The sequence below is a fragment of the Rhyacophila brunnea genome, unplaced genomic scaffold, assembly GCF_057557595.1.
Source record: "Rhyacophila brunnea isolate RB1 unplaced genomic scaffold, BYU_Rbru_1.0 scaffold_22, whole genome shotgun sequence".
NCBI classification, from domain to species: domain Eukaryota; kingdom Metazoa; phylum Arthropoda; class Insecta; order Trichoptera; family Rhyacophilidae; genus Rhyacophila; species Rhyacophila brunnea.
In genome coordinates this window covers 25303269-25329856 of record NW_028232882.1, presented here as the reverse complement: position 1 = coordinate 25329856, position 26588 = coordinate 25303269, and the positions used below count along the sequence as shown (strand labels likewise).

At 34.0% G+C, this 26588-nt stretch overlaps 1 protein-coding gene across 3 annotated transcripts; it reads left to right on the top strand.

The window, feature by feature from the left end:
- The first annotated feature begins 1686 nt into the window (after window positions 1–1686).
- Window positions 1687–24467, top strand: LOC147070274 (membrane-bound acylglycerophosphatidylinositol O-acyltransferase frj-like). 3 transcript variants are annotated; one of them, XM_085949588.1, is made up of 8 exons: window positions 1687–1754; window positions 9653–9952; window positions 16797–17086; window positions 18562–18710; window positions 19948–20159; window positions 21190–21375; window positions 22728–22866; window positions 23728–24467. In XM_085949588.1, the coding sequence occupies exons 2-8, from the start codon at window positions 9702–9704 to the stop codon at window positions 23938–23940; spliced, it is 1440 nt and encodes a 479-aa protein (XP_085805714.1). In that variant the 5' UTR covers window positions 1687–1754; window positions 9653–9701; the 3' UTR covers window positions 23941–24467. The 3 variants fall into 3 exon arrangements, with proteins under 3 accessions (XP_085805714.1, XP_085805713.1, XP_085805715.1); XM_085949587.1 differs by having other exon boundaries at window positions 1687–1851; XM_085949589.1 differs by lacking the exons at window positions 1687–1754; window positions 9653–9952 and adding an exon at window positions 13014–13131.
- The last annotated feature ends 2121 nt before the right edge of the window (window positions 24468–26588 follow it).

The window sequence follows — 26588 nt, the reverse complement described above, 5'->3', positions numbered from 1 at the left end:
ATAATATAAAAGTAGGTTAATATTGTACATTCCGAGGTAAATTGTGCAACAGAATAAAATTAGTCAGTGATGCAACAAAATCGTCAATGAATAATTCACAAAATGAGAAATCGCAAAAAAGAGAAATATATTATGGCAAAGACCAGTTCACATTAATTTTGCATACAAAAACATAAGTTAGTTTTTGGGGATATCAAATGTAAAGGTGGACATTGATGCTATCAAGTATACTTATAATTTATTATATCGATTGAAAATGAGAAAAATTTATAATGCTATTTGCACTGACTGTCAGAGTTGTAAGATGTCAGTATCCGTTATAGAAAAGAAAATAATTTGTAAATAGAACCAGGCGTGTACGCAAAAAATGGTCCATTTCAAAGAAATATGCATTATTTTTTATTGATAAGGCAGCGGGAGGGGGCAGGGAAAACAAAATCTAACAAGTGCCACTGACTTCCACATTTACCCCGCCCACTACGAATTTATAGATGAAGGCTCTGGAAACAAAAACGGCAGTCTCCAATTTCACAATATGTTGTCTACTACTGTTACTAAAAAAAAGTATTATTAGTACAAAAACAACATTTCAAAATACTTTTTTCAGAAATTATACCTATAAGAAAGATGTAAGACATTTTTAATGACTCGCCAACATATTGCAAAAATAGAAACTACCATTTTTGTTTCCAGAGCTCTCAAATTTTCGTCGCTTCTATCACAGACACCGCACTTTTCCGGGTATATTCTCTATACCTAGACACTCCGCACTTTGAGTCTAACAATAAAGACGTAGACTGCAGGTACCTATAACGAATGATGCTCACAACAAGTTATTGCGAGGTGTCGCATCCACAACTCACAAGTCGTTATCGAATGCACCCGACGGTCATAATTGTCATAATTGGATCGTTAGTGTCCGTTTGTGTCGTCCACGCTGTATTGTCTTTTAGACATGCTGCAATAGAATATCCAAGCAAACATTGGATGCCCTAGATGAGTGCACCCATTCAAAATGGCTACAGGCTTTGCGTGCAGTGGGAGCAATACACTGAGAAGGCTATTCGACAACATTAATATTATAATCTGCAATGTACCTAAAAAATGTGGCTACATGTAAATTGTACGTAAAATATTTCACCGTGGCACAGTTCGCCGTGAGCTTTCTTATTGGAAAGAGATGACCGTAAACTATACGGTCTCCAATATAATTAGATTCAATATGAACATTAATTCAATTTTCATGGCTGATTTTGGCCAAATTCAAAAATGAAAACCTAAGCTAACAATATAAATAGTCCAGTAATCGGCTATTTTCAAAATTTGTTTGCTACTGGCTTCCTGAAAAGTGTAAACCGACATGAACCGTGTTTTATTTAGACATGAATTTTATGTGAGTACTATACGACCCAAAGATATTGGACGGTCTTTAATATACGGCCATATATTTCCGATACAACATTTCACGGTGAAGTGTGATACGGCAAACTGCATGCGTACAAATATCCGGACGCGGAAACGTGTGGAGTCCGTGGTGTAAGTGACGATAACCTATCATTGACCTAAACCATTTTTCTGTAGCGTGATTGTATGCATTGACTGTTTTTCATTTCGACGCCTCACAATATTTTTTTATACTTTTTCAAAATTTCTCACAGTATAATAAATATATTTTTACTAGAAATCAGTTGAAATCGTCTTCTAAAGCCAAGCCAACGCTTTTTTGTGTCTAGTGACAGCTCTAAAATATAGCTGTAAATTAAAATAAATTCTTAAAAATTGCTACAACAATAGTGTCATATTGTTTTTCATGTAGTTAAAATCGTCGCGTGTTTATATTATTATATTTGAGTAATTCCAGATTTTCTGAATAACTTTCTCTGCTACTAGTCTAACTTTGACCAATATTGTTTTATACGATAATAATAATTGTATTGTAAATAGGTATACCTAATAGGCAGGTGACTTATATATTCGCGAATATCTCAGACATTTTGAATTTGTTGTCTGCGAAATTCCTACCCTCAATCGTTTCTGGACAAGGTGCAGGAGCTTTTAAATGAAAGTCGTAAAATAGGTTCTAACATAAATGCCCGGAAACTAGTAATAATAAATCAATCCTTATTGATGGTATTCAAATCGAGCGAGTCAACAAACTACGTCTATCTCGTAGAAAATTGTCTATACCTACTGTCGATGTGTGATGAACCTTAACGTGTTTTCTTGCAGAATCAAAATAGCATGGAGTGCATTCTGTTGTCTGAATATTCTTTTCAACATCTCACTGTGTCTAAAGCGAAAGCATAATAGCGCCTGTACACGTGTATGGATTTACTGCCAGCAATAGCGTATAAATTAAACTATCGCGACAATAACAGAATTTACTGTTTAAACTTAAAAATGTTCTCATTTTTCAAGTGTCAGCGAAACGCGTTATTTTGCGTGAATATTTTGTGTGTTACGCGGTGCAGTTCGTGTAGTTTGCTACCGTATCCGGAAATTTGTACGTAATCAGTTCACCGCAGGACACCTATTCGTGCGCCGCAGTACGTGAAACATGCGTTCGTGTAACATTTAATCAAATGACGAGTTCTTCGTTGAACATTTCACCGTTGAGTATATTTGTACGTATGCTACAACATGTGGCGAATTTTATGAGATGTCTTTACTAGGTTAGGTTAGGTTAGGGTTAATCTAATTGGAACAGTACTATTTGCAAACAATCGCCGCATTTTGTAAGATACGTACAAATGTAGTCCACGGTGAAATGTTCAACGAAGAACTCGTCATTTGATAACATGTTATACGAACTCATGTTTCACTTACTGCGGCGCACGAATAAGTGTCCCACGATTAATTGCATACGTACAACTTATATGTAACCGTTTGCTACCATGGTCACCACGATCAGCAATTTGCAACTATCACGTGAAGATTCCGAAAACGCTAAACTTTTTCGATCCACGACAATACATACTGCCAGCATTAGTAAATCCACGCATGTATAAATGGGCTACAAAGTGTTATAGTGTTATAGTGTTAAGTGTTAATGATATTGCATGCATTAGAATCATGGACCCTTATTGTTAGAGAAATTCAAAAATGAAGAGCAGAACAATGGGCTTGGAAAAGTGGAAAGACCGCAATCACAACTTGGAGTGACCACAAAATATACCAATAATTGATACGAAGGCATACGAGAGTCCGTGACGCGTGATAAAAGTCGCAAAGCTGATGGAATGGCTGTGGGCAGTGACGTCCCTAGACAAAATACCGCCCCTAGGCAGTGCCAAAATTCCACCTCATTTTTTATCATCCTTCCATGACTCCAACGTCTAAGAAATGTGCTGCACGGATACATTACTAACAACATATCACTAAATCTAATTTAACTGCCATCTCTACTTCAATAGACAATGTTGCGAGTCCACGGTTTTCAGATACATTTTAATATACACCTGACAACTTTCAAAACTCGCGAGTGACTGGCAAAAATATTTGGATAAATTAATTAGGTTTGTACCTACATATAATTCTCAAATCTGCACGTGCCATAGCTGGTCATCAAGGATGTGACATCCAAGGACAACGGAAGTAAACTAGACATCGCAAACCCGACAAAAATACAGTCCTGTTAAACATTATCTGTTAATTAATACATTTTGTTTCCAACCAGTGAGCTGAATTTTTTAATTGAGAGATATTTCCGTAATTATTAAGTTAAGGTGCCTATTTCTATATATACCTAATGATTCTTCTCGATTTTCCGCCCTTCGAGTAACTGCCGCCCCCATGCAACGCTCAATCTGCTACCCCCACGGGACGTCACTGCCTGTGGGCCAGATTGTCGCTCGGTCAGTGAATAATCCCTGTGGGTCTATTCTATACTTATCAAACGCTAAAGTGATAAATATTATCAAACTTAGGGTAGGTTTGTATCAAAATATTAGCACTTATTGTAACAATTACACGAAGTTGGTTTTTATTTTTGCAATTAGTGACTTATTTTAACAGCAGTAAGATAAGTGCTGTTAAAATATAGCACTTATTGCAACAATAAAAACCAACTTCGTGTAATTGTTACAATAAGTGCTAATATTTTGATACAAACCTACCCTAAGTTTGATAATATTTATCACTTTATCACTTTAGCGGTCGATAGGTATAGAATAGACCAAGTGATCAAATAATGTAGTCGTACAAGGCACAAAACGCCCTGAAACCTGTTTTGTAACACAGAATTTCAAACGCAGCGACCAGACTTTCATTATACACGCAGCTCGGATCGATACGTACATATCAGCCGGAAAACGTGGGAAATTGACGGGTGAGAAAGACCCTGAAACCAATATCGGAACCTGTGAGAAAAAAAACTACCCGGACAAAAGACGAAATATGCAGAAAACAATGCAAAAACTATCAAAATTTCACGGAATTGAAAAAATATTTGGGATGAAAAGCTTACGTTTCATGACCAATTTTGTGGGAGCTAGCTAAAAAGCTAAAAATGTTTAGACTTGGAAGAAGCTTTAAAAAATATGCTCTTGACGTGAAATTTGAACGATTTTTTTTTGGAATAACAGCTAATAAAATAGGTTTCAACTTGGTATCTAGACGGAAAATTATTTTAGTGAGAAACCGCTATCAAAAAAAGTTCTTGCCTTCGAAGCTGGAGTTTTTATACAGAATTCAATAAACCAGTCAAGAATTTTCGAAAATCAAATATTTCACAACGTTTTTATTAGGTACAAATTTTGCAATCGATTTTTAACTAACTTCCCGACTCGCTAGACATTTGAAACTTTTAGAATATATCAGAACACGATGCCAATGCATTTTTTTAATACTTTTAGCCATCTTTAAGTAGAATTGAATTCATTTTCAGTTAATTCTGTTTTGTATGAAAAGTTATTTCGGAAGAAATCCGCAATCCAATGTCATAATGACATTTCAGTATTATTTCTATCAAGTACATTTTTTTTGATCGTTTAAGCTAGTCAAGTCTTGTTTATATGATTCAACAGAAAATTTAAAAACGTTTTATGTAAAAAGTTATTTTTATCTTGTAATTATTTAAATTTAGAATTCTCGAATCTAATTAATCTTGACGTACAAACACCGTAAGCGTAGGGCATAGAGTATAGTTTAGACAGACAATTTCAACGTTAAAATTCTGTGGTTGCGCATGAAAACACCATATTATTTTGTACTGGGTCCAATGCATTGCCCAATCAAATGTGTATTATTTGATATCACCCATAATGTCTAGTCAAGAACAAGATATGCACATATGTGCAAATAAATATTCTATAAAAACTGTTTACGAACATTTGTATTATAACATTGAAAATGTTTTGATACAAATATTAACGTTCATGTGCAAAAATAACACGCAGCTGTGGCCATTTTGGAAGAAACAATAATCTTGAAGTAGCCACATATCGTGAAATGTTGTTTTCACTAAAGCGTGAAAAAATGTATGGCGCAAACTGTCCAAACTATATTTATTTTGATTTGCACTGTCAGTGGCGAATTGTGGATGTAGATCCGACGTAAATAATGCGCACTGTCACTCGTACGTATTTGTTTTTATTGAAGTAATATTACAAATTGCAGACATTGTTGGTTAGGTTTTTTAAATCAAAAATTAAACCCTGCCTAACCAAACCATAATCGTTTTGGTATGCTACGGATGATCCAATAAAAATAGTGGACACTTTTCAATCATAATTATTTGTTTTCGTTGAATTAAGAATACATAATATTACACGTCATGTTGATGGTTAGTTTTTTTTAATTTATTAAGCCCTATCTCATCAAACCATAATACAAGGGTTCCCAACCATTTTTTACTCTAGAGCACATTCTAAAATATCGGTAGGGTGGCGGGCACCACCTATTTTTAATCGACAAACTCCTTCCATAACTTTTCATTTTCCCATAATTTATTTTCTTATATTCATAATTTATTAATAAATAATAAACAAAAATGTTTCAAAATAATAAAACTATTATTCAAATTGCATACGCACAGAGACATGTATTTACAAAACGTAAACAAAGTAAACAAAAAACACAAATACAAAGAAAACATTTTATAAAAAAAAATAGAATATCAATATGTCAATGTGATCTTTGGCATTGCATATCATTGGCCAGTGCCTCATAATTAGGAGAGTATGACGATAATCATGTTAGCAAACAATCATAAAGATGCTCATCGGTGAGTCGAGATCTATATCTTGTTTTTATTAAGTTCATGTTTGAAAACAATGATTCGCATAAATATGTCCAACCGAAAAATGATTCAATTTTATATGCCGCTTTTTTCAAAAATGGGAACTTTTCTCTGTCCACTTTATTCCAAAAGACCTCTGATATTAAGGATTTAGAAATTGCATGTATTCTTCTTGTGACGGTGTTATTTGATAACTGTAAGTCTTGTATTGCTGAGACAATCTCACGTTTGTTAGAAAATCCACCAAACAAACAATTGGCACCATCAATGAAAGGTTTCTTCATTTTTGCGAGCATGTGAGAAATTTTGAAAAAAGCAATGGTGGCCTTTTTAGAATTTTCCACATGTCTAGTGAAAACAGTCTGTTGTGCGGTTAGACTTGATTTTAGTTGACATATTTTTTCTTTCTTACTTCAGATTTAAGTGGATAATTCACATCAAAAGTGGCATGAATTGTCTGAAAGTGGCGTTCAACAATATGTTTCTTCGGCACTGCAATACTACTACCACACAATAAACAGACGCATTTATTTTTCACATTAAAGAAACAATATGATTCCTCCCAGTCAGTGTTAAAATTATAGGTTCGTTGTCTTTTACTCGTTCCACTCAATTTAGAACTATATAGAAAGAATATCAAAACTCCTAATTCGTGTTTCGTCAGACGAAGATATCTCCTAGCTAACTGTCGCGACCCGAACGGAGCAGCAATCGCAATCACAATGACAACAACGCGGTTCCAGGCGGGGAATGCTATTTGCACATCACTCCTTGTACACGCCGAAAACTCGAACTGAGCCGATGATCGCCGAAACAATCGGGACGGTACGAGCACGTGACTACTGTCACGTGCTTCGGCGTTCATCGGCTCAGTTCGTGGCGTTCGTTCACTTCGGGTTTTCTGCGTGTGTCTTGCGTGAAAATTCTGTCTCTGTCGAACAGTGGCGCACCCAGGAATTATTTTTGGGGGGGCCCAAGGAGGAGAATGTAAATTAGTCCCATAAGCTCTTTTTCTTATTCATATAAATATTTTTACATATTTTCACAATACATGGCGATATACATAGGGACATTTTCAACTAGTTGAAAATGTCCCTCTGAGGTGGACGAAACCGGTCCTAATCTATTTAATAAAAGTGGAATAAGTACTAAAAAAAATGCGTTTTATTAAATTAAAACAACAATACAATATTTATTCCGAATTCCACCGAAAAAAATGGTCTTTTGATTTACACCACCACCGTAGTGGGTGTAGTCGTTCTTTTCGCAGAATGTTTATCGCAGATTTTTGGTTTTTTAATATTGAGGTTCCAACATATTAATTGAAAATGGACAAAAAAAAGTATTATTGCATTTAAATTATACACAACCTACTCAATTCAACACAGCCTTATATCTCGTTTATCGGTATTTTGTCTATTGCACTCGGTGTACCTACACCATGGCCCCCACATCCTGAAACGGGCCTTCAGGCTAGGGCAGTGGTCGGAAAATTTGCGGCTCTTTGGCTCCTTGAGTGCGGCTCTGCCACAGATGCTCTCTGTCATATTTGACATGGCTACAAAGAAGAAGCAAAGAAAATGGAAGAGGATAACCGTAAATGTAATGTTGAATAGACCGAGACTTCGCGTTTATTCAAAACTTAAATGGCTTCCCGACCTGTATTTATGTGTCGGGAAAAATTGGCGCATTCAAATTTAGAGAGATGCTACAACTAAAAACTCGTAATTTTGCGCTAAATATTCTGTCGATGATACAAGGAAGAAAGCAGCTGAGGAGAAGAGTCAAGAAAAATAAAGTTCTGTATTTAATTAGGTACTGAATAAAATCTTTCAACAATGTTAATATTGCAAGTTTCGTGGTTAGTAAAAAAATTTCCAAGAGAGGAAATCAAGAGTAAATTGAGAAATCGATTAATTGATGAGAACCTGGAATCGTGCTTAAATTCAAATCAACAATATACGAACCTGACTTACCCAAACTTTACAAGGAGATACAAGGCCATTATTCACATTGAGTTTGTCAGTCATTATCATGATTCAATTTTATGGATACCTTACTTACAATTTAATTTTTATTAATAAATAAGATCATTATTACGTATAATATTCAGTTCTATTCAGTGTACCTACCTATAATTTAATTAGGACTTCTAAAGTTTATTAAGTAAATTAGCAGTGTACCTACTTACTACCTACGTATATAATTTAAGTTTAAGAAATTTGGCTCTCAAAAGAAATCTCAACCGTTGTACTGTTGATATTTGGCTCTATTGATTAATGAGTTTGCCAACCACTGGTCTAGGGTATTTGACGGGCCCCCTATCCACCGCTTAGATTAAAGGCAGTGTGAAACACTACATTAACGTTTTTCAGATTGTGTTTTAGTTCAAATTAAGGGTACTTATACAGTGAATTATTGGTGATTTTCAATACACCTACTTTAATAATGGAGCTATCGAGTATCGACACATAATAATCAAAAAATATATTGCACAATTATATAAGTAATTGAAAATGTTCATGGACATGAAGTGTAATAGCGCCGCAGGCGACTTTTTTACTATTAAAGCTAATTTATGATGTGTGTTTATCTCACTTATCTGGTCAACCCGACACGCCGGGCCCCCCACAGCCCGGGCCCCCAGGCTAGGGCCCTGTCAACCCTGCCCAGCCATGACCTATATCACTCCGGAATTCGGATGGACACCGAGAATTTCATTAGGGAACGGGTTTCTAAAAAAACCTGACATTAGTGTTACGAAATTTTTGTATTAGAAATTAAAATCTAAAAAATATTACTAAAAAAGGTGCTGGAGAATTACAAATTATTTTTTGCCGTGTTGTTTGTCTAAACCCAAGGTATAGTTTATTGGCTTTCGATTTCAATATGTAAAATCATTCTGATGATTTTCATATTTTGGGGGGGGGGCAAGGCCCCCTGCCCCCCCCCCCCTCTGGGTGCGCCACTGCTGTCGAATAGTGGCGGGCACATACGAATCGTTCCGCGGGCGCCATGGTGCCCGCGGGCACGGGGTTGGGAACCCCTGCCATAATAGATAAAAAAATTCTTCTATCTATAAAATATCCAAAATTATGTATGATTTAATGGCATAATTTTAGATATTATTTTATAGAATATAGATACACGAATATTTTTTGACTATTATCTATTGTGGCTTGGTTCACGCAGGGTTTAATTGAATTTTAAAAACTAACCAGCACAATTATTTATGTCAGATCTTAACAGCCACTATCGTGCGTTATTTCAATGTTTTCAAACAGTGCACTGTGCACGGATATTCATAATCGATGATGTTTACAATACACTTGAATAATTTGTTCAAGCACATAATTATGTATCTTCTATCAACTGTGAATAATTATTACGTTGTGTTTATTATTTTTGTCTTAGTTCAAAGTGAATAAGAAATCTATGTAAGACGATTGTTATCGTTGTAAAAATGGAAGCAATTTTAAATTATTGGGACTATCTGATAAATGATTTCGAAAATATCCAAGTGATTTTGTTGACGTTTCCGTGCACAATTATTGGAATTATTAGCAGACATTTTGAGGATGGGACGACGAAGAAATGGCTGGCAACTTTTGGCGGAGTTTTGACGATTCTTTTGGGCGCTGGATTTATGCATTTCGGGCATATCGTGGTGTCAGTAACAGCGGCAGCTCTTATAATTGCTTATGGCGATAAAAGGTATGTGAAAATTATGCTATAGGTAATTAATTTTAATTATATTAACTAAATGAGAAAAAATATAAGTTTAAAATCACTACTTTTCAAAAGAGCCTAAAGAATATTCTATTTTTGAATCTTTTTTGTGGGAACTTTTAATTCGATTCGTTCTTTTCCCCCTTTCCACATTATGTTATTATGAATAATTTGGCATACCTATTAAACTCAGTTTACAAGTTTTCAGACTTATCTCCATTTTTCTTTCGTACACAGAATTATGTGTCCATATTTTTAGATACTAACCTTATATACAATCACTTACAATTAAGTGACTGTTAATTCTTGGTGAAAAACAGCGGGTTTAGCGACCAGGGTTCGCTTACCGATAACTTCGGAGCATGTCAATATTTTGTATCATCATCATCTGGACGAAGGCCTCCTTTAGCTCTATCCTATGATTAATGAAAAAAGCACCGAGAAAGCAGAAGAAAATAAGTAAATTATCAATCATATCCAATGACATTATTAATGGACAACGCACCCAATACATTAGTTAGCAAGTAAATTCGCGCATAGCGACATTCGCACATGTATAGGTAGACGTCACGCAATTTCCATTATGCGATATCACGCATCGGGAATTTATAGATATTCACCTTTATTGTAATGACGTTAGAACAGATTATGCCATTCGGCAGACCCGACAAAAAAGTGAGTGTCATTTTTTTTCCATATGCTTCGTCCATATTAATGTCATCGATTATATCGTATATAATCATCAGCCGGGGTTGATCCCCTGCTGATTGAAAGCCTCCCTTAACTCTATATCTACTCTTATCGGTCCCTAGTTATTTGCTGCCACGTACATCCACCGAACTTTATTAGCTCGTGTATCCAGTGGGAGGTATTTATGGCGTCTCTGTGGGCGTTTAATGCTCCTTGGGTATTTGTCCAACGGTTGTCCATTTTATAGTTATACTAAATTTGCTATTTGAACGATTGTAAATAAGACGTTATTAATTATACAGCAAAATTACGTCCTGGGATCTTGGCGTTGGCAGATCATATACTGCTTAGGTGCAGCAAATAACGGAATAAAAGATAATGACGCAACTTTTGAGAGAAATTTGATTTTACCTAATAAGAAAAAAGTGTTGCTTGATTTCAAAATCACCCAAGTCCATAATAGATGAATAGGAGTAAAACAGCTTTTTGTTTTCTCAAATACACAGTCACAAGGGTGAAAGTTTATATTATTTCGAGTATAGAATATTTAAAATTAATAAATTCCACATGTTGATAATGCAGAAATGTTAGAAAGCAATAGTTCTTCAGCAATTTACAAAAAAGTCAAAATACCTAAAGGCGGACTTGGCTGATTTTGAAATGTAGCGACACAAAAGACTTTATCTGTCCTTAATGTTCAGTAAATATGCTTGTCCGAAGTGTAAATGCTGTTATTGCATCTGCCCGACTTGGCCTAATATTCGATTATATTGTTCTATATTCAAAAAAATTAACACATATTAATAGTGTTCCGATTTGGAAAATGTTCAATCCCGACCGCTGATCATACGAGGGTGGGTCAATAATTCCTTAGAAAAAAGCATTAAAACAGTTTTTATTTTTGTATTTTTTTTTTATTTCTCAACATAATCTCCTTGGAGCTCAATACACTTGGTTAGACGTTTCTCAATTTTTTTTAAGCCGTCAGAAAAATAAGTTTTCGGAAGGTCCTCAAAATAAGCATTTGTCCGATCGATGACTTCTTCATTTGAAAAAAAACGTTGTCCACTTAGCCATTTTTTTAAGTTTGGGAAAAGGAAAAAGTCACTGGGGGCTAAATCTGGCGAATACGGTGGGTGGTCGACCAATTCGAACTTCAATTCTTCAATTTTAGCCATTGATCGTAAACATGTGTGAACACGGGCATTGTCCTGATGAAAGAGGATTTTTTTCCTGTTTAAATGAGGCCGTTTTTCTTCAATTTCGTTTTTTAGCTGGTCCAATAAAGATGCATAATAATTCCCTGTTATTGTTTTTCCTTTTTCCAAATAGTCAACGAAAATAATTCCACGTGCATCCCAAAATACAGTAGCCATAACCTTAACAGCTGATTTTACGGTTTTCGCCTTCTTTGTACATGGTTCGCCTTTCGCAATCCACTGCTTTGACTGTTCTTTCGTCTCGGGAGTATAGTGGTGTATCCATGTTTCATCTACAGTCACAAAGCGACGAAAAAATTCATCCGGATTGCGTTGCATGAGCGACAACAGGGCTTTAGAGGCCACCACCCTATTGCGTTTATTGTCGACTGTGAGCAAACGCGGCACCCATCTTGCAGAAACTTTTTTCATGCCCAATTTGTCATGTAAAATAGAAATGACGCTACCTTTTGAGATCCCTGTAACCTCAATTATCTCACTCAACTTTGATTTTCGGTCACTTAACACCATATCGTGGATTTTATTGATCATTTCTGGTGTAGTCACCTCTACAGGACGTCCTGAGCGTGGTTCATCCTTTGTTGATGTACGACCACGTTTAAATTCATTTAACCAGTTATAAATAGTTGCAAGTGAAGGAGCAGATATGCCGTGAACTAAACCCAACTCATTTTTTATTTCCTTTGCTGTTAACCCTTTTATATTAAAATGTTTAATAACAGCTCTAAACTCAATTTTCTCCATTTTTGTAAACAAGCAAATTTTTTTTTTAAATGTACGAAAATAAAAAACAACAACCCGACCAATCTGATTGAAACTTCGCAGCATACTGAATCGGTAGTGCCGCTGCATGAAAACAAACCGCTTACAGTACTAGTCGCGCCACCTGTCGGCTTTTCTAAGGACTTATTGACCCACCCTCGTACCTACCCAAAATGGCGATAGCCGATATCACTAAAAATACATATCTAGATTGTTCATATGAATATTTAAGCTGTGACACAGTGTATTATACATTTTATACCTGATAAACAGTGTAAATCAATTTAGCATGATTAAAGTATTGAAATTGTATTACCGCCATGTGAAAGGTACTCAAATTTTAAAGTAACGGTTACATGCATTACTGTACGTATGCGAAATGCCGTGTCATAGTTTACCGTGAGTTGTGGTACCGGAAACAGATGATCATATAGCGTTTAGATCAAATGACGCGTTGTTCTTGTGCAATTGCCAAAATAAGACATTTGAGAGGTATGCATATTAACTAATTTCGTCATTATTAAGTGGGACGTAGGTGAATCAGTAATATCAATTACATTGACGCGAATCCGATGGTCGAATTCAATTCCAACACGTCGTATTTTTTTCAAAAAGTGTTTTCAAATTATTTTTTCGCTTTTCGTATATACATGATTATTTCGCCAAGGGCCCCCAAATCTATTACTGCATCGGGTCGCCACGTACCCCACACTGCCAATCGTTTTCAGAAATGTGTACGTGTGCAGTTCACCGTGTCACACTTCACCGTTAAATGTTGTATCGGAAATATAGTCGTATATTAAAGACTTCCCAACCTCTTTGGATCGTATATTACTGAGATAAAATTCATGTATAAATAAAACACGGTTCTTGTCGGCTTGCAGGAAGCCAGCGACAAACGAATTTTGAAAATAGCCGATATACTGGATTATTTGTTAGGTTAGGTTAGGTTAAGTTTTCATTCTTGAATTTGTGAATTTTTCCAAAATCAGCCATGAAAATTGAATTAATTTTCATATTTAATCTAATAAAATTGGAGACGGTATAGTATACGGTCATCTTATTCCGAAAGAAAGCTCACGGCGTGCCACAGTGAAATGTTTTACGTACAATTGACATGTAACCCACGGCCAATATATATTAATTATTACATAAATATGTATAACGCCCACGGTGGCTGCGCGGCTTAAGCATTGCACTATAACGCCGTGGGTCCCAGGTTCGAATCCTGGGTCTGGCAAGTACACATATTGTTTTTCAATTTGTGTGTGTCAGGGTGTGGACCTAATAAGTTGAGCAAGTGGGTGACATCCATTTCTCGTAAAAAACAAAATCTGTTAATACAAACCTCTACTCTGTGGAGGCCCATATGATCCTATTAGGATCGGACATGGTCGAAAGAAAGAAAGAGATATGTATATTGTTAAGATATTATTTCATTATGAAACAGAAAGCATGCCTGTCCATTTTGATTTGTGACACAATTTCTGATGACTGATATTGGAAATGTGGTAATTTATAATATTTAATATTCGACTTAACCTTGTTGTAGTATTTAGAAATTTTAGCAAGTTATGCAAAAAACATGCAATGTATTTGAATATAATATGTAATACATCATGTTCCCATTCGGTTGGTATTTATATTGTTATATTGTTTATATTATATCAAATATTCTTCAATATATAAAAAAACATAATTTTGGAAAATTTAGGAATCATAATGACTGTGGAAAGGAAAAAAGATGTAATCTACACAAATTAAATTTTACAAAAACGTTTTTGTTATGGTTTTCGGTCAAAACTTAAATACAAAATAGACATAACCTTGAATTGTATAATAATTAATAATTTGGTTTTTATATTCCTAATCTGATATTAATTATTGAGTTAATTAAAAATAAACCAACAAAATGATGGTTAAGTCGTTTTTCCCACGTCACTTCCTTCTTTTCATTTTTTTTAATTACTAGCTAAATTTAGATAATTAATCGGCGCTTGTAGCTTATATCCTTTTGGACACAACGTGTATTTAGTCGTGTACAACGTTATTATGCAATAAAACCCTCTTTGAAAAAAGTGAGCGTTACGCCCTTTTTCTTTTCTATAGTCGAATTACCTAAGTACCTAGATATTTTTTTTAAATCCTAGAAAAAAGTTTAATTTAGTTGGAATGGGTTAGTTTTAATTATAATATGCTATCGATCGAAATTGTTTCTAATAACTACATAATTGAGTAGCTTGATATCAAAGTAGGCCAAACGCCATTTGCAAAATTTTACAGGAGACAAACATGTGTGAAAAGTGTCCGTTTTTCATTTAACATACCAATTTTAAACTCAAAAAGCTCCATGAAAACTATCGTTATTTGATACTTTTGGTTGATTTTTTGAAAATAGCATCACTTGCACTATCTACCATCGTAAGTTGGCAGCCGGTCGAATTTGAAACTAAAATTGTCTATCGAGGATAAATTTGTCACAAACGCCATTTAATTTTACAACATGTTTCTCAAATTATGGATTGCGCTTACGTTTATTTAGCTCTCATGGCGTCAAAATATCAAAAACACATTATATTTAGTGTTGATAAATAAAATATACCTACCTATTAAAAAAAGAGATCAACAAGTAAAAAAAGCTTTTTTCTTTTAAATAAGTAATGTACCTAATACATAATTTTATATTTGATATAGTATTATATAATCAAATGAGTGTTTGTTGCTAATTTAGGTAGGTACGCTGTTTTTCTTGTTCGCAATATTTTTATTGTTTGTACATTTGAAAACATAAAGAACATTTTAGATTATTATTAAACGAATGTGACCTTTTAATATTTGACATTATTCGATAGCTACTTAGCACCAATTATTTGGTAAGTATTTAAAGTAAGCTATATTTTAATATAATCAACAATGAATTATGTTTCCACGAAGAAATGAATGCAGACGAAGCGCAAACCGAAAATAACTTCGCAGTAAGTAGTATTTACTGATTGGGCGTTATGACAAATTTATTCCAAACTGAGTCAAATGTTTACATTTTGAAACGTCAGCGTGCAGAATTTGGGATATATATTGTTTTATTGAAAATACAGAAGAAATAACTATAGTGCATAATGGCAAGTAGTTCTAAAACAGTTCGTGGGAATGCCAAAGACATCATTTTAAAAGTATGGTAATTCTGCGATCATTAAAAAGGACAAAAAGAATTGATTATTTATATCGATAATGGAATACAACGGCCAGCCGCCATGACAGTTGAAGATTTATTTTCAGTGTTACCAAGTTGCATTTATATCACAATGCAAGTAATTTCTTGTTTTTTTTAGTTTTGTTCAAAGGATAAAAATTAATGTCGGATAGCAATATAAATGAATACTTACTTATTATTTGTGTATGTATACGGATTTATAAAGAAATTTAGTATATTAATTAAACTGACATTTACAAGTTTGAATTCCATAATATGACCTCGACTGGTTTTATTTTTACCGTAAATGGTCCTGAGAGTGACACAGAATTGCATGATAGTCTATCTGGAATTGAACCATTATAGTAGTTATATAGTTTCTACATTGTGTAATTTATAGTTATCGTATTTCATTTAAAATTCCATTTATGTTGATACTATTTTACTGTCTTTAGAGTTTAATTTATTTTCGCTTTTTTATTATATTTTTTTCCATGACTAAAATATACACAATACTACTTTATATTTTCCAATTTATGATTTTTCCAACTATGCATTTCTTCTTCGTGGTTATAAAAAAAGTAACACGTTTTTATTTTGATTGTGTTAATTTTTTATTTTAATAATATTTGTACAGAAATCTACTACCAATAAAAAATTATAAATTACCATTTTTTTGTTAGTTATGGCAACATTCTCAATTTATGATGGTAGATCTATACAATAATCAATTAATTAAAACATACATTTCGTTAAAAATGGCGTTTGGCCTACTTTGATATCAAGCTACTCAATATTGTCTTATTTACCTACTTCATATTCCTCCCAATCGATGGCGATCCGTTTTGTACTCAATTAAGATAAAGACATTAATCCGAACCTCAATCAACCGCACAACGATTGATGAACGTCTCACTCCTGTCGCTCGTGTTCGTTCTAAATACTATTTTTTTGTTTTATTTTTTAGGACATGTCACAAGACTGTATTAATTCTCATGTTTACGTACACTACTGCATATAGACTGTTCCTATATGGCATTCATAATTCGGCATATGTCAACACTGCCGTAAACTTGACACAGATGATGATGATCTGTAAAATGGTCGGAGTGGCGTTTGAAGTCAACAAAACGCTGGAGACCAAAGAAGCGATCTCCGCCGGAAAGTCGACGAAGTCAGATGACGAAGAAGAAATCGTGGAGCCGAACTTATCCGACATATTGCATTACGCATTTTCTTGCTATGGAGTAATGTTGGGTAAGATTTTTTTAAGGCGTGTCGTATATTATAATAGAGCCGTATAGTATCAAAAGTAGAACTGTCGCAAATATATCGAAATTTAACTAAGAATGCCAAATTATTCTTCTGACCATAATGCAATATAATATTCGAATCAAAATCATATCTGTGTGGTAAAAAATTGTGATGGAAAATAGGGCTTGGTATCAGAATTAGAACTGTTCAATACTTTGGAAACAAAAGTAGAACTGTTGAATTTGAATTGAATTTCTAATTTCCAAATGTAGAAATATATTTCATGTTAATATAACACTAAAATACCCAGCAAAACGTTTTTCGTCATTTTCTCGAAATGAATACTTGTCAACCAGTTGTTCAAATTCATTCCTTTTTCTATATTTTATACATATTGTGAGTTGCTGCTAAAAGTCTATAGGGATAAGCAATGATTACGAGACTTTTGGAAATAAATTGACCTTTACAAATAATAAATTCAAGACGTTCACATTTGAGATGGGTAGGGGGAACAAAGAAACGTCAGAAAATATTAACAATATTTGTACAAAAAAATAATAAATATAAACATCGTAAAAGGGTACATGAAAGTACACCGAATAAGCTAAGTAGAACATATTTAAAAATTAATTATTTATAACAAGGGCCACCTAAACTCACCTCACGCAAGTGGAATAATCTGTCAATTTTCAATTGGTTGAACACAATGTTATTGCCCTCCCAATTGGCATTACTAATTAAGTATTGTATTACTTAATTATTTTTGTTTAATTACTAAATTATTGTACTATATTACAAATGTGATAAAATAATATTATTAATTCTTTGGTAGAAACCCCCCTCCACCTATCGATGCATACAATAACATTAATATGGACGAAGCATCTGGAAAGAAAAATGACACTAGAAACACTGTTCTAACGCCATTACAATAAAGGTGATATTGCTATAAATTCCCGATGCGTGATATCGCATAATGGAAATAGCAAAATTTTGTCACGTGACGTCTACCTACACATGTGCGAATGTCGCTATGCGCGAATTTACTTGCTAGCTACTGTACTAGAGTGCGATGTCATTGGATGCATACATTAAAATATACAAAGTTACAATTCAGGATTTTATATTTACAATTAGTAGGCATATAAAAACGGATAATTTGTGTAAAGTATATGAAAAAATAACGAAATTATTTTTTTTCGCTTGTGTTGGCATTTAAAAATATATTTATATATTTGGGGGCTGGGTCGGCAATCTTTGGTTGGTACCCTTGTCGCAACCCTGCGTTATATTGGTCTGAAATCAAATTGAAATTCTATAATGAAATTGAAGTATCTAACATTGTAAACGTGTATTATTATAAGTCATTCAGAAAGGTAATACCTACTATACTTTTATTTAGCAAACGTTTTTTTTAACACAGAACGTGCAAAATAACCCATCCAAATATACTTAATAAAGACCTTGTTCCATTTTAGGGTCTTATGTGACATATCGCACATACAACGACTATTTAACAAAACCATTTTCAAGAGTTGTAAATAAAAGTTATGCATTGAAAAAGATAGTGATGACGATAATATTCTCCACCATTTTCCTTACGATTGACAATTACTCTCCAGTAGAAGTAAGTACATATACAGTAATTTAATTATTTCCATTGCATACCTTTTAAGTAGGTATTTATTTAGTAAAAAGCATCTGATTCCACTAGCCATTATATTTATTTCCCACGTGCAAATTACTAACCGATTTGCACATTTTTTTGCGCATGCGTGAATCAAAAAACTTTATGATATTTTTGTGACGTTACTGACTCGGACAGTCTGCTGCGGGCCTTGGCACTGTCAATACATACACTAAAGGAGTCATATAAAGTTGTCCTACGTTGTCACTCACGCGTTGATATGCTAATAATCGAACATACATAATTCTGAAAACACGTCTGAGAAAATATATTATAACCAATAGAAAAAATCTTTTTTGAAAAAAGTAAGACACCTGCAGGAAACCCGAGAGGTGCAGGTTCGATTCCTGGTTATAATATATTTTCTCAGAAGTGTTTTCAGAATAACCTAGTAGAAGCATTTTTATCATGGGTTTTTAATTTCATCTAACAAACCAATTAATTTTTCTAAAAGTAATTTTTAAGTCGCGTAATTTTAACCCTTAAGGTTATAAAAATTACAGAGGTATGTATGTTCAATAATTAGAATGTTACATTCCTAATAATTATTCGTTGAATAAAAAAGTACATTAAAAGTTGATAATCAACCCAAATAAAAAGATATCAAGTGTCAACACGTTTCGCTGCTGACCTATCAAACCAATTCCACAATGGTGGCCCCGACATGGTATTAAGTTTTATCATTTATTTTGGGTTTTCACGATTTGGTTATTTAATCTCACAGTGGTGACATTGCCATGCAAAGTCATCATCATCATCATCATCAGCCTGAATCTAGCCACTGCTGGATGAAGGCCTCTTCAAGCTGCTTCCACTTCTCTTGGTCCTGTGCATTGCGTTGCCACTTACTTCCGCAGAACTTTGTCATTTCATCGATCCAGCGGCCTCTAGGTCTACCTTGCGGACGTTTTGTAATTCTTGGATACAACTGGATGACTAGATTTGTCCAACGATTGTCTCTTCTTCGAGCTATGTGTTCGACCAACTCCATTTAAGGCTTTTAATAAACTCTATTACATCGCAAACCCTTGTCTGCTTCCTTATCCACTCATTCCTATTTTTTTCCTTTCGCGTTATGCCCAGCATGCACCTCTCCATACTGCAACGTATATTGGTTGTTGTGTGCGACGAGCCTAAAACCAACTTACATTACATATTTTATTTTGATTGATTTCAGTATAGTATCTCAACTGAATTCGCCGAGAGCAGTTTCGCCTACCAAACCCGCTACATCTTCGCTCAGTTCCATCGCTTTGTATTTTGGCTGACATGTGGTTTGATGTGGGGTGAGATCGGATGCACTGCCGCTGGCCTGGGAGCCTATCCGTCTCATTGTGCCAACAAAGCCTCGCATGGACCAACTGAAAGATATGCACTGATAAAACACCAGTAATACTTATTTTCTTTTCCTCGTCATCAATCAATATCATAAGCAACTTAAGTTATGATCAAATTGAGGTGCATGTCGCCTACATGTCGCCTACTGTCACGCTATTGCGGCGAAAAATTTAGTCTATGGTTTCGTCATTTTGAAAAATATTTTGAACGATCACCATCTCTGTAAATTCACTGAAGAATGACACTGATGAAGAGTGCCAACTATAATGTATTAGTAATTTGAATTATTATTAATTATTCATGTTAATTTCAATTAATTTTTAACAATTTCTACGTGTGCGTACGATAAAATTATTTGCGATATGACATCCATAGATAATATTTTGAACAGAACCCAACCTGCAGACCATAGATAATAGACAACATTCTAATAAAATACATAGTGCCAACCGCTAAAAACAAAAAAAAAACGTGATTTTGACATGATTCGAAAAAGTGTAGGCATGTGGAATATGATAAAAATATCAAAACGTCACGCAGGTGTCAATGCAGTGCGGTTCAACGTAAGGTGACCTCTTAGTTTAATAAATAATCGAAACACCTATAAAAAGCCCGATAACATAACTAGTATTGTATTGTAATACTCAATACAATACATATTTTAATGACGGTTTCACGTACAGGCAAACTTTTTACAAGGGTGCAAAACTGTAAACTAACAATCCCCATCCAGTGCAGCTAATCGCACTTCCGTTTTCAAATGAGGAACGCCCCCAAACTTATCATTTAATTTTATGCTCCCGTGGTGTACGGATATGTCAATATACGTAATTTGAAGCTTTTTATAATAAAAATATGGCTAAAACGATCAGTAGAGATGTTAGAATTATTTATAATAATCTTTTGAAAGGGAGTAGCATCTAAAAAGAGAGTCGATACATTGTTTAAACACGCCTCTAGCACGCGTTGCCTCCATGATAGGTGCGTCACTAGAAGTCTTATACGTGCGACTACAGCGACTTCCTATTATCGCCGATTTCTTGTTGTCGAACAATATGTACCTAAGCATATCTAATTTTAGGAATACTGAAGATGCTGAAAAGATGGAATACGACTACAAAACGATCACTAACATGGATATCCTGTCTCTCGAAATCACGCCATGGATGTCAGTTCAAGCCAGAAATTGGAATAAACTCATACAGTATTTCTTATGGAGATGCATATATAATCCATTGCCGAGCACTGGTCCATTAAAAGACTATAGGCGAGTATTTTTTTATGTGTAGCTACATACGTCAAAAGACTTAACTAACTAAACTAACTGACAAGCGGTAGGGAAACTGCAAACTGTGCTCCCTATTTTATCACGTTTTTACCACGTTTTTATTAGTTCGTATTCTTGTTTGTCTGGTACAGATTTTTTCTTGTGTGTCCAGTACAAATTTTTTCTTGTTTGTCCAAGATTTGTATTGGACGATTGAAGATTTTTAACTAACTTCCCGACTAGCTAGACATTTGAAACTTTTAGAATATATCTGAACACGACGACAATGCATTCTCTAAGGGGGGACATGCTCGTCGTAGGTCAAAATTGAGTTTTTATTGTATTTTCAAACCATGATCCTGGACACTCCTTAAACGTTGTAGATAACCTATTTATATAATTTTGAAGCCTTATTATCCTTTATATTTATTTTAAACATTTGATGACTGCATAAAGTATTTTTGTTACATAAAATAGTATTCTTTTAAACCTCACGCTCTAATGTTTTTTTTGTCAAATTTGGGATCACAGAGATTATCAATATAATTTTTTATCGTAAATATTTTACTAAAATTATCTCGTCATAAATTATACTAATGGTTTTATAAATTCGATTAAAAATTAATAAATGTAAAAAATCTTAACACCACTGCACATTCATGTACCGAAATATGACTATATTCTAAAACATTAGAGCGAGAGGTTTAAAATAATACTATTTTATGTAACAAAAATACTTTATGCAGTTATCAAATGTTTAAAATAAATATAAAGGATGATAAGGCTTCAAAATTATATAAATAGATTATCTACAACGTTTAAGGAGTGTCCAGGATCATGGTTTGAAAACACAATAAAAACTCAATTTTGACCTACGACGAGCATGTGGGCCGTTAAGCAGAATTGAATTCATTTTCAGTTCATTCTGTTTTGTATGTTTCGGAAAAAAATCGTTAAAAGCAATATTTACTACTCACTATTATTGGTTGCTAAAGGGTCCTAGCAAGTAAATTATTAATATATACGTGCGTTACTATGGAAATCAATATGAAATGTCAAAATGATATTTCAGTATTCTATAATATTTATTCACTATTTCTATCAAGTACAAATAAAAGTATTTATTAAAACATAGAATTGTCAAGTTTATATGATTCAACAGAAAATTTAAAAACGTGGTAAATAAAAAGTTTTTTTTTATCTTGTAATTATTTGTAATGTAATTTATAAAAAAAGCTATATAAGAACAGTGTAAAAAACACGTTGCTGACCTCTTATCTAAGTTAATTATCTCAGTTATTTTTTTTTGTCAAAAATTATGGCGTTTAATCAAGGGTTTTGAATATTTTCAGGATTTTCATCACTGTGTTCATTTCTGCACTTTGGCATGGAATTGAAATTGGATTCTTTATCGGTTTACTTGTCGTGCCTACTGGAGTTTTGACCGAAAGAGTATACAAATCTATTATAAAAGACCACATTTCGGGATGGGTAAGTGAATCTTTAAAGTTTACACATATAATATAGGTAGCATTTAATTATATTTCATAAAATATATAAAGAAAAACAATCACACTTTGGAACAGATGAATCGATCGGTATCAGTAGCGTAGGCTATTAAGATCCGATATAAATAGTGCACACTAAACTTTGTCAGTCAAAGTATTTATGTTTTTAATGAACTAAGACTACAAAGTGTAGATAGTGTTTGTAGTTTTTAAAATTCAATTAAACCTTGCCTAATCCAAGCCATAATAAATGATAGTCAAAAAAATATTCGTTTACCTATAAAATATCTAAAATTATGCATTCAAAACGTCCATAATTTTAGACGTTTTATAGATAGAACAATATTGTTTATCGATTATGGTTTGGTTTAGGCAGGGGTTAATGAATTTTAAAAAAATCTATCTTCGATTACTATCGATTTTATTGTCATACACAAAACACGTACCACAACTTAATAGTACCTATACTGCCGTACTTAGCGTCGGTGCGACATTTTTTTACATTAAAAAAACATCAACTTAACACATGTAACAAATTTCAATCGATGTGCGCAGACGTTGTTTTCGTCTTTCGTTTCGGCAGAGTTGCAACATTGCCGGGGTTTTTGATTTACACATCTATCACATCTGAGACGATTTTCTATATGCGACCGGACTAACGCTTGATACGAGTATATTTGGAATTTTTTTGAAAGTTTAATAATTGATATACTTATGAAAATTTAACTGTCAAATAACTTTTCCATTGACCCACCCAATTATGAAAACTTTATGTGTTTTTTATTACGTCTACCTAAATACATATAATTAATTTTAATATATTGTGTTATTTCTTACTTTTCAGAAGGCAAATGTGATTCTGATTTACATGTATTTGTTACGAATCTACATAAGTGGATGCGCGACGACAGTTTTCCATTTGGCAGATTACAGAAGAGTGTTTATATTTTTGAAGTCTGCCTACTTCTTACCGTATTTCGTCCACATATGTGTACATCTGATGGGCATCGCTTTACTTCGATTTCTGAGTTTACGAAAGAAGAAACACGTGCGATAAGAATACACAATACTTTAACAATTCCTAACAACAGGTGGGTCACAAACGTTGCCCATCGACCAGAGAAAACAAAATTAATGGCAACTGACTTAACCTACTGGGTGTCAGTGGCGAAGGGTGGAGGTAGGCTGTTAAGATCCGGCATAAATAGTGCACATTAAATTTTGTCATTCATAAGTATTTGTTTTTATTGAACTAAGACTACAATTTACATGTGGTGTTTAAACAACCAAACCAAAATAGTTTTGGTACGATTTGGGCGATCAGACAAAATTGTGCACACTTTCATATACATACTCAGGGGCGGCTCTACCTTAAGGGTTCGTAGGGACTATCCCCACATCATTATCATGTCAAAAATACACGCCCGATATTTTTATCATTGTCATAATATACCTACTTAATTATATGTTTAAATCAACTATTTAATTTATTTTATCCAACTAAACCCGTCCCAATTTTATAGAGATATTTACTATTATTATTATACAAAAAATAAAGCAAACATACAGCAACATACATACAGCAAAAATATTAAAAAAACAAATAAATAACATAATGATGATTGCGCGGTATCGAACTAATTAATTTAATTAAATACCTATGCCCTAATTCACTGTGACACATATGCAAATTAAGAAATCTATGACGTCTGTTTTACGCAGACCGGGGTCACTTAGCCGCGGTACCTACAAATCTTGTTCTACAAAGTATGTGAATGCATTAGCGTTAATATACGCATTCTGGGGAGTGAATAAAATAACCCTTAGGTGAGTAAAAACGCTTACTATATGTCGTTGTTCAAAACTGGTAATGGTTATTTTATAATAATTATTATTTCCTCATTTATAAAATCATATTATTATGAGTAGGTAGGTGTGTATATTTAATAATTAATGGCTAAGCCCCACCACATAGAAAGTAGAACAGCCGCCACTGTACATACTTATTTGTTTTCATTGAATTAAGAATACATAATATTTTTTTTTGTGATTTTACCAAGGCTTTGACTGCGACTCGCTGTCATATCGCCTCTTCTCTTCTAGAAGGGGATCCGTCGATCAGGTCCTCACTCCTATTCTGTTAAATAACTTTACAATTTTGCCTAGCTCTTCTGTCTACCGCTAGGACACCCTTCAATTCGTCGACATTATTTCATAGATATCCGCAATTTGCAGCTGTACTCTGTGAATTTCATATTTGGGGCATTGCAGTGCTATATGTACAATGTCCTCTAAAACATGACATTCATCGCAAAGCTGCGATTCGCTTCTTCCCATGAGGACATCAAATCTTTTGCCCATGGTGTGCCCTGTTCTTAGCCTCAGTATTCAATACATAATATTACACATGTTGTTTGTTAGTTTTTTTTTTTTTAATTTGTCTAAACCAAATCATAATAGATAAAAAATATTATTATATCTATAAAATATCGAAAATTATATATGATTTAATGGCATAATTTTAGATATTTTATATACAGACGAGTAATTTTTGCCTATTATTTTTTATGGCTTGGTTTCGCAGGGTTTAATCGAATTTTAAAAACAAACCATCACCATCTGTAAATTTGTAGACTAAGTTTATTGAAAACAGATACGTATGACCAATAAAGTTTAGTGTCCACTATTTATGTCGGATCTTAACAGCCACGGAGCATTTTGATGAGAAGCCAATACCCTTACACATTGGACGATGAGGAACCTGTTTCTTAGAATATTATCGTCTTATTTTACTAACACGGCTGGATGAGAAAATGAAAATGTGCGACATACCTAGGGGTGGATTTTGGGATGCGTCGGCCCAAAACTGACTGAAACCAACTGCCATCGTACCCAGTAAAAATATCAATGTATCTCTTTCCTAGAATTATTATCTATTGAAGATGACAATTACAATAGGTACCTACATAATAATATTAGTGTTTTTTTTATGTAAATGTACATAGACTCTTTTGATGTTAGTTTCGGGAATTTTGTTATGCTTTGGGTAATATTATAACGCCCGCAATGGTCGAGCGGCTTAGGCGTCGTTTTATAATTTCGTGGATCCCAGGCAGTGTTTATTTACTTTATTACTATAATTTTGAATTCGCGGAAAATGTAAAATACTATGATTTTACGCAAATATGCCAAAAAATACTATAATTTTGAAGGATTCGAGACGTAAATTGTCCCTGTACTATAGTTTTTTTCAGAAATACTATAATTGTTATCATTTTGTACTATAATCAACATAGTAAAAGATGGCAACACTGATCCCAGGTTCGAATCTTGGATATGGAAAATACACATATTGTTTTTCAATTTGTGTTTGGAGTCAGAATATCAACCTAATAGGTTGAGCAAGTGGCTAACATTAATTTCTCGTAAAAACAAAAATCTGTTGATACAAATCTCCACTCTGTGAAGGCCCATTTATAATCATCTTCTTCTTCTTCTTCGATGGCGCTACAGCTCAAGTCGAGCCCTGGCCTCCTCCACCGCTGTCCTCCAGCCGGAACGGTCCTCCGCACGTCTTTTCCAGTTCCTGATTTTTAGTATCTGGTTGGCATCTTTTGTAACATTATCACCCCATCGTGTGCGTGGCTTTCCCACTGGCCTTTTCCCTCCTGGGTTTCCTTCGAGGATCTTCTTCGGTATCCGTGA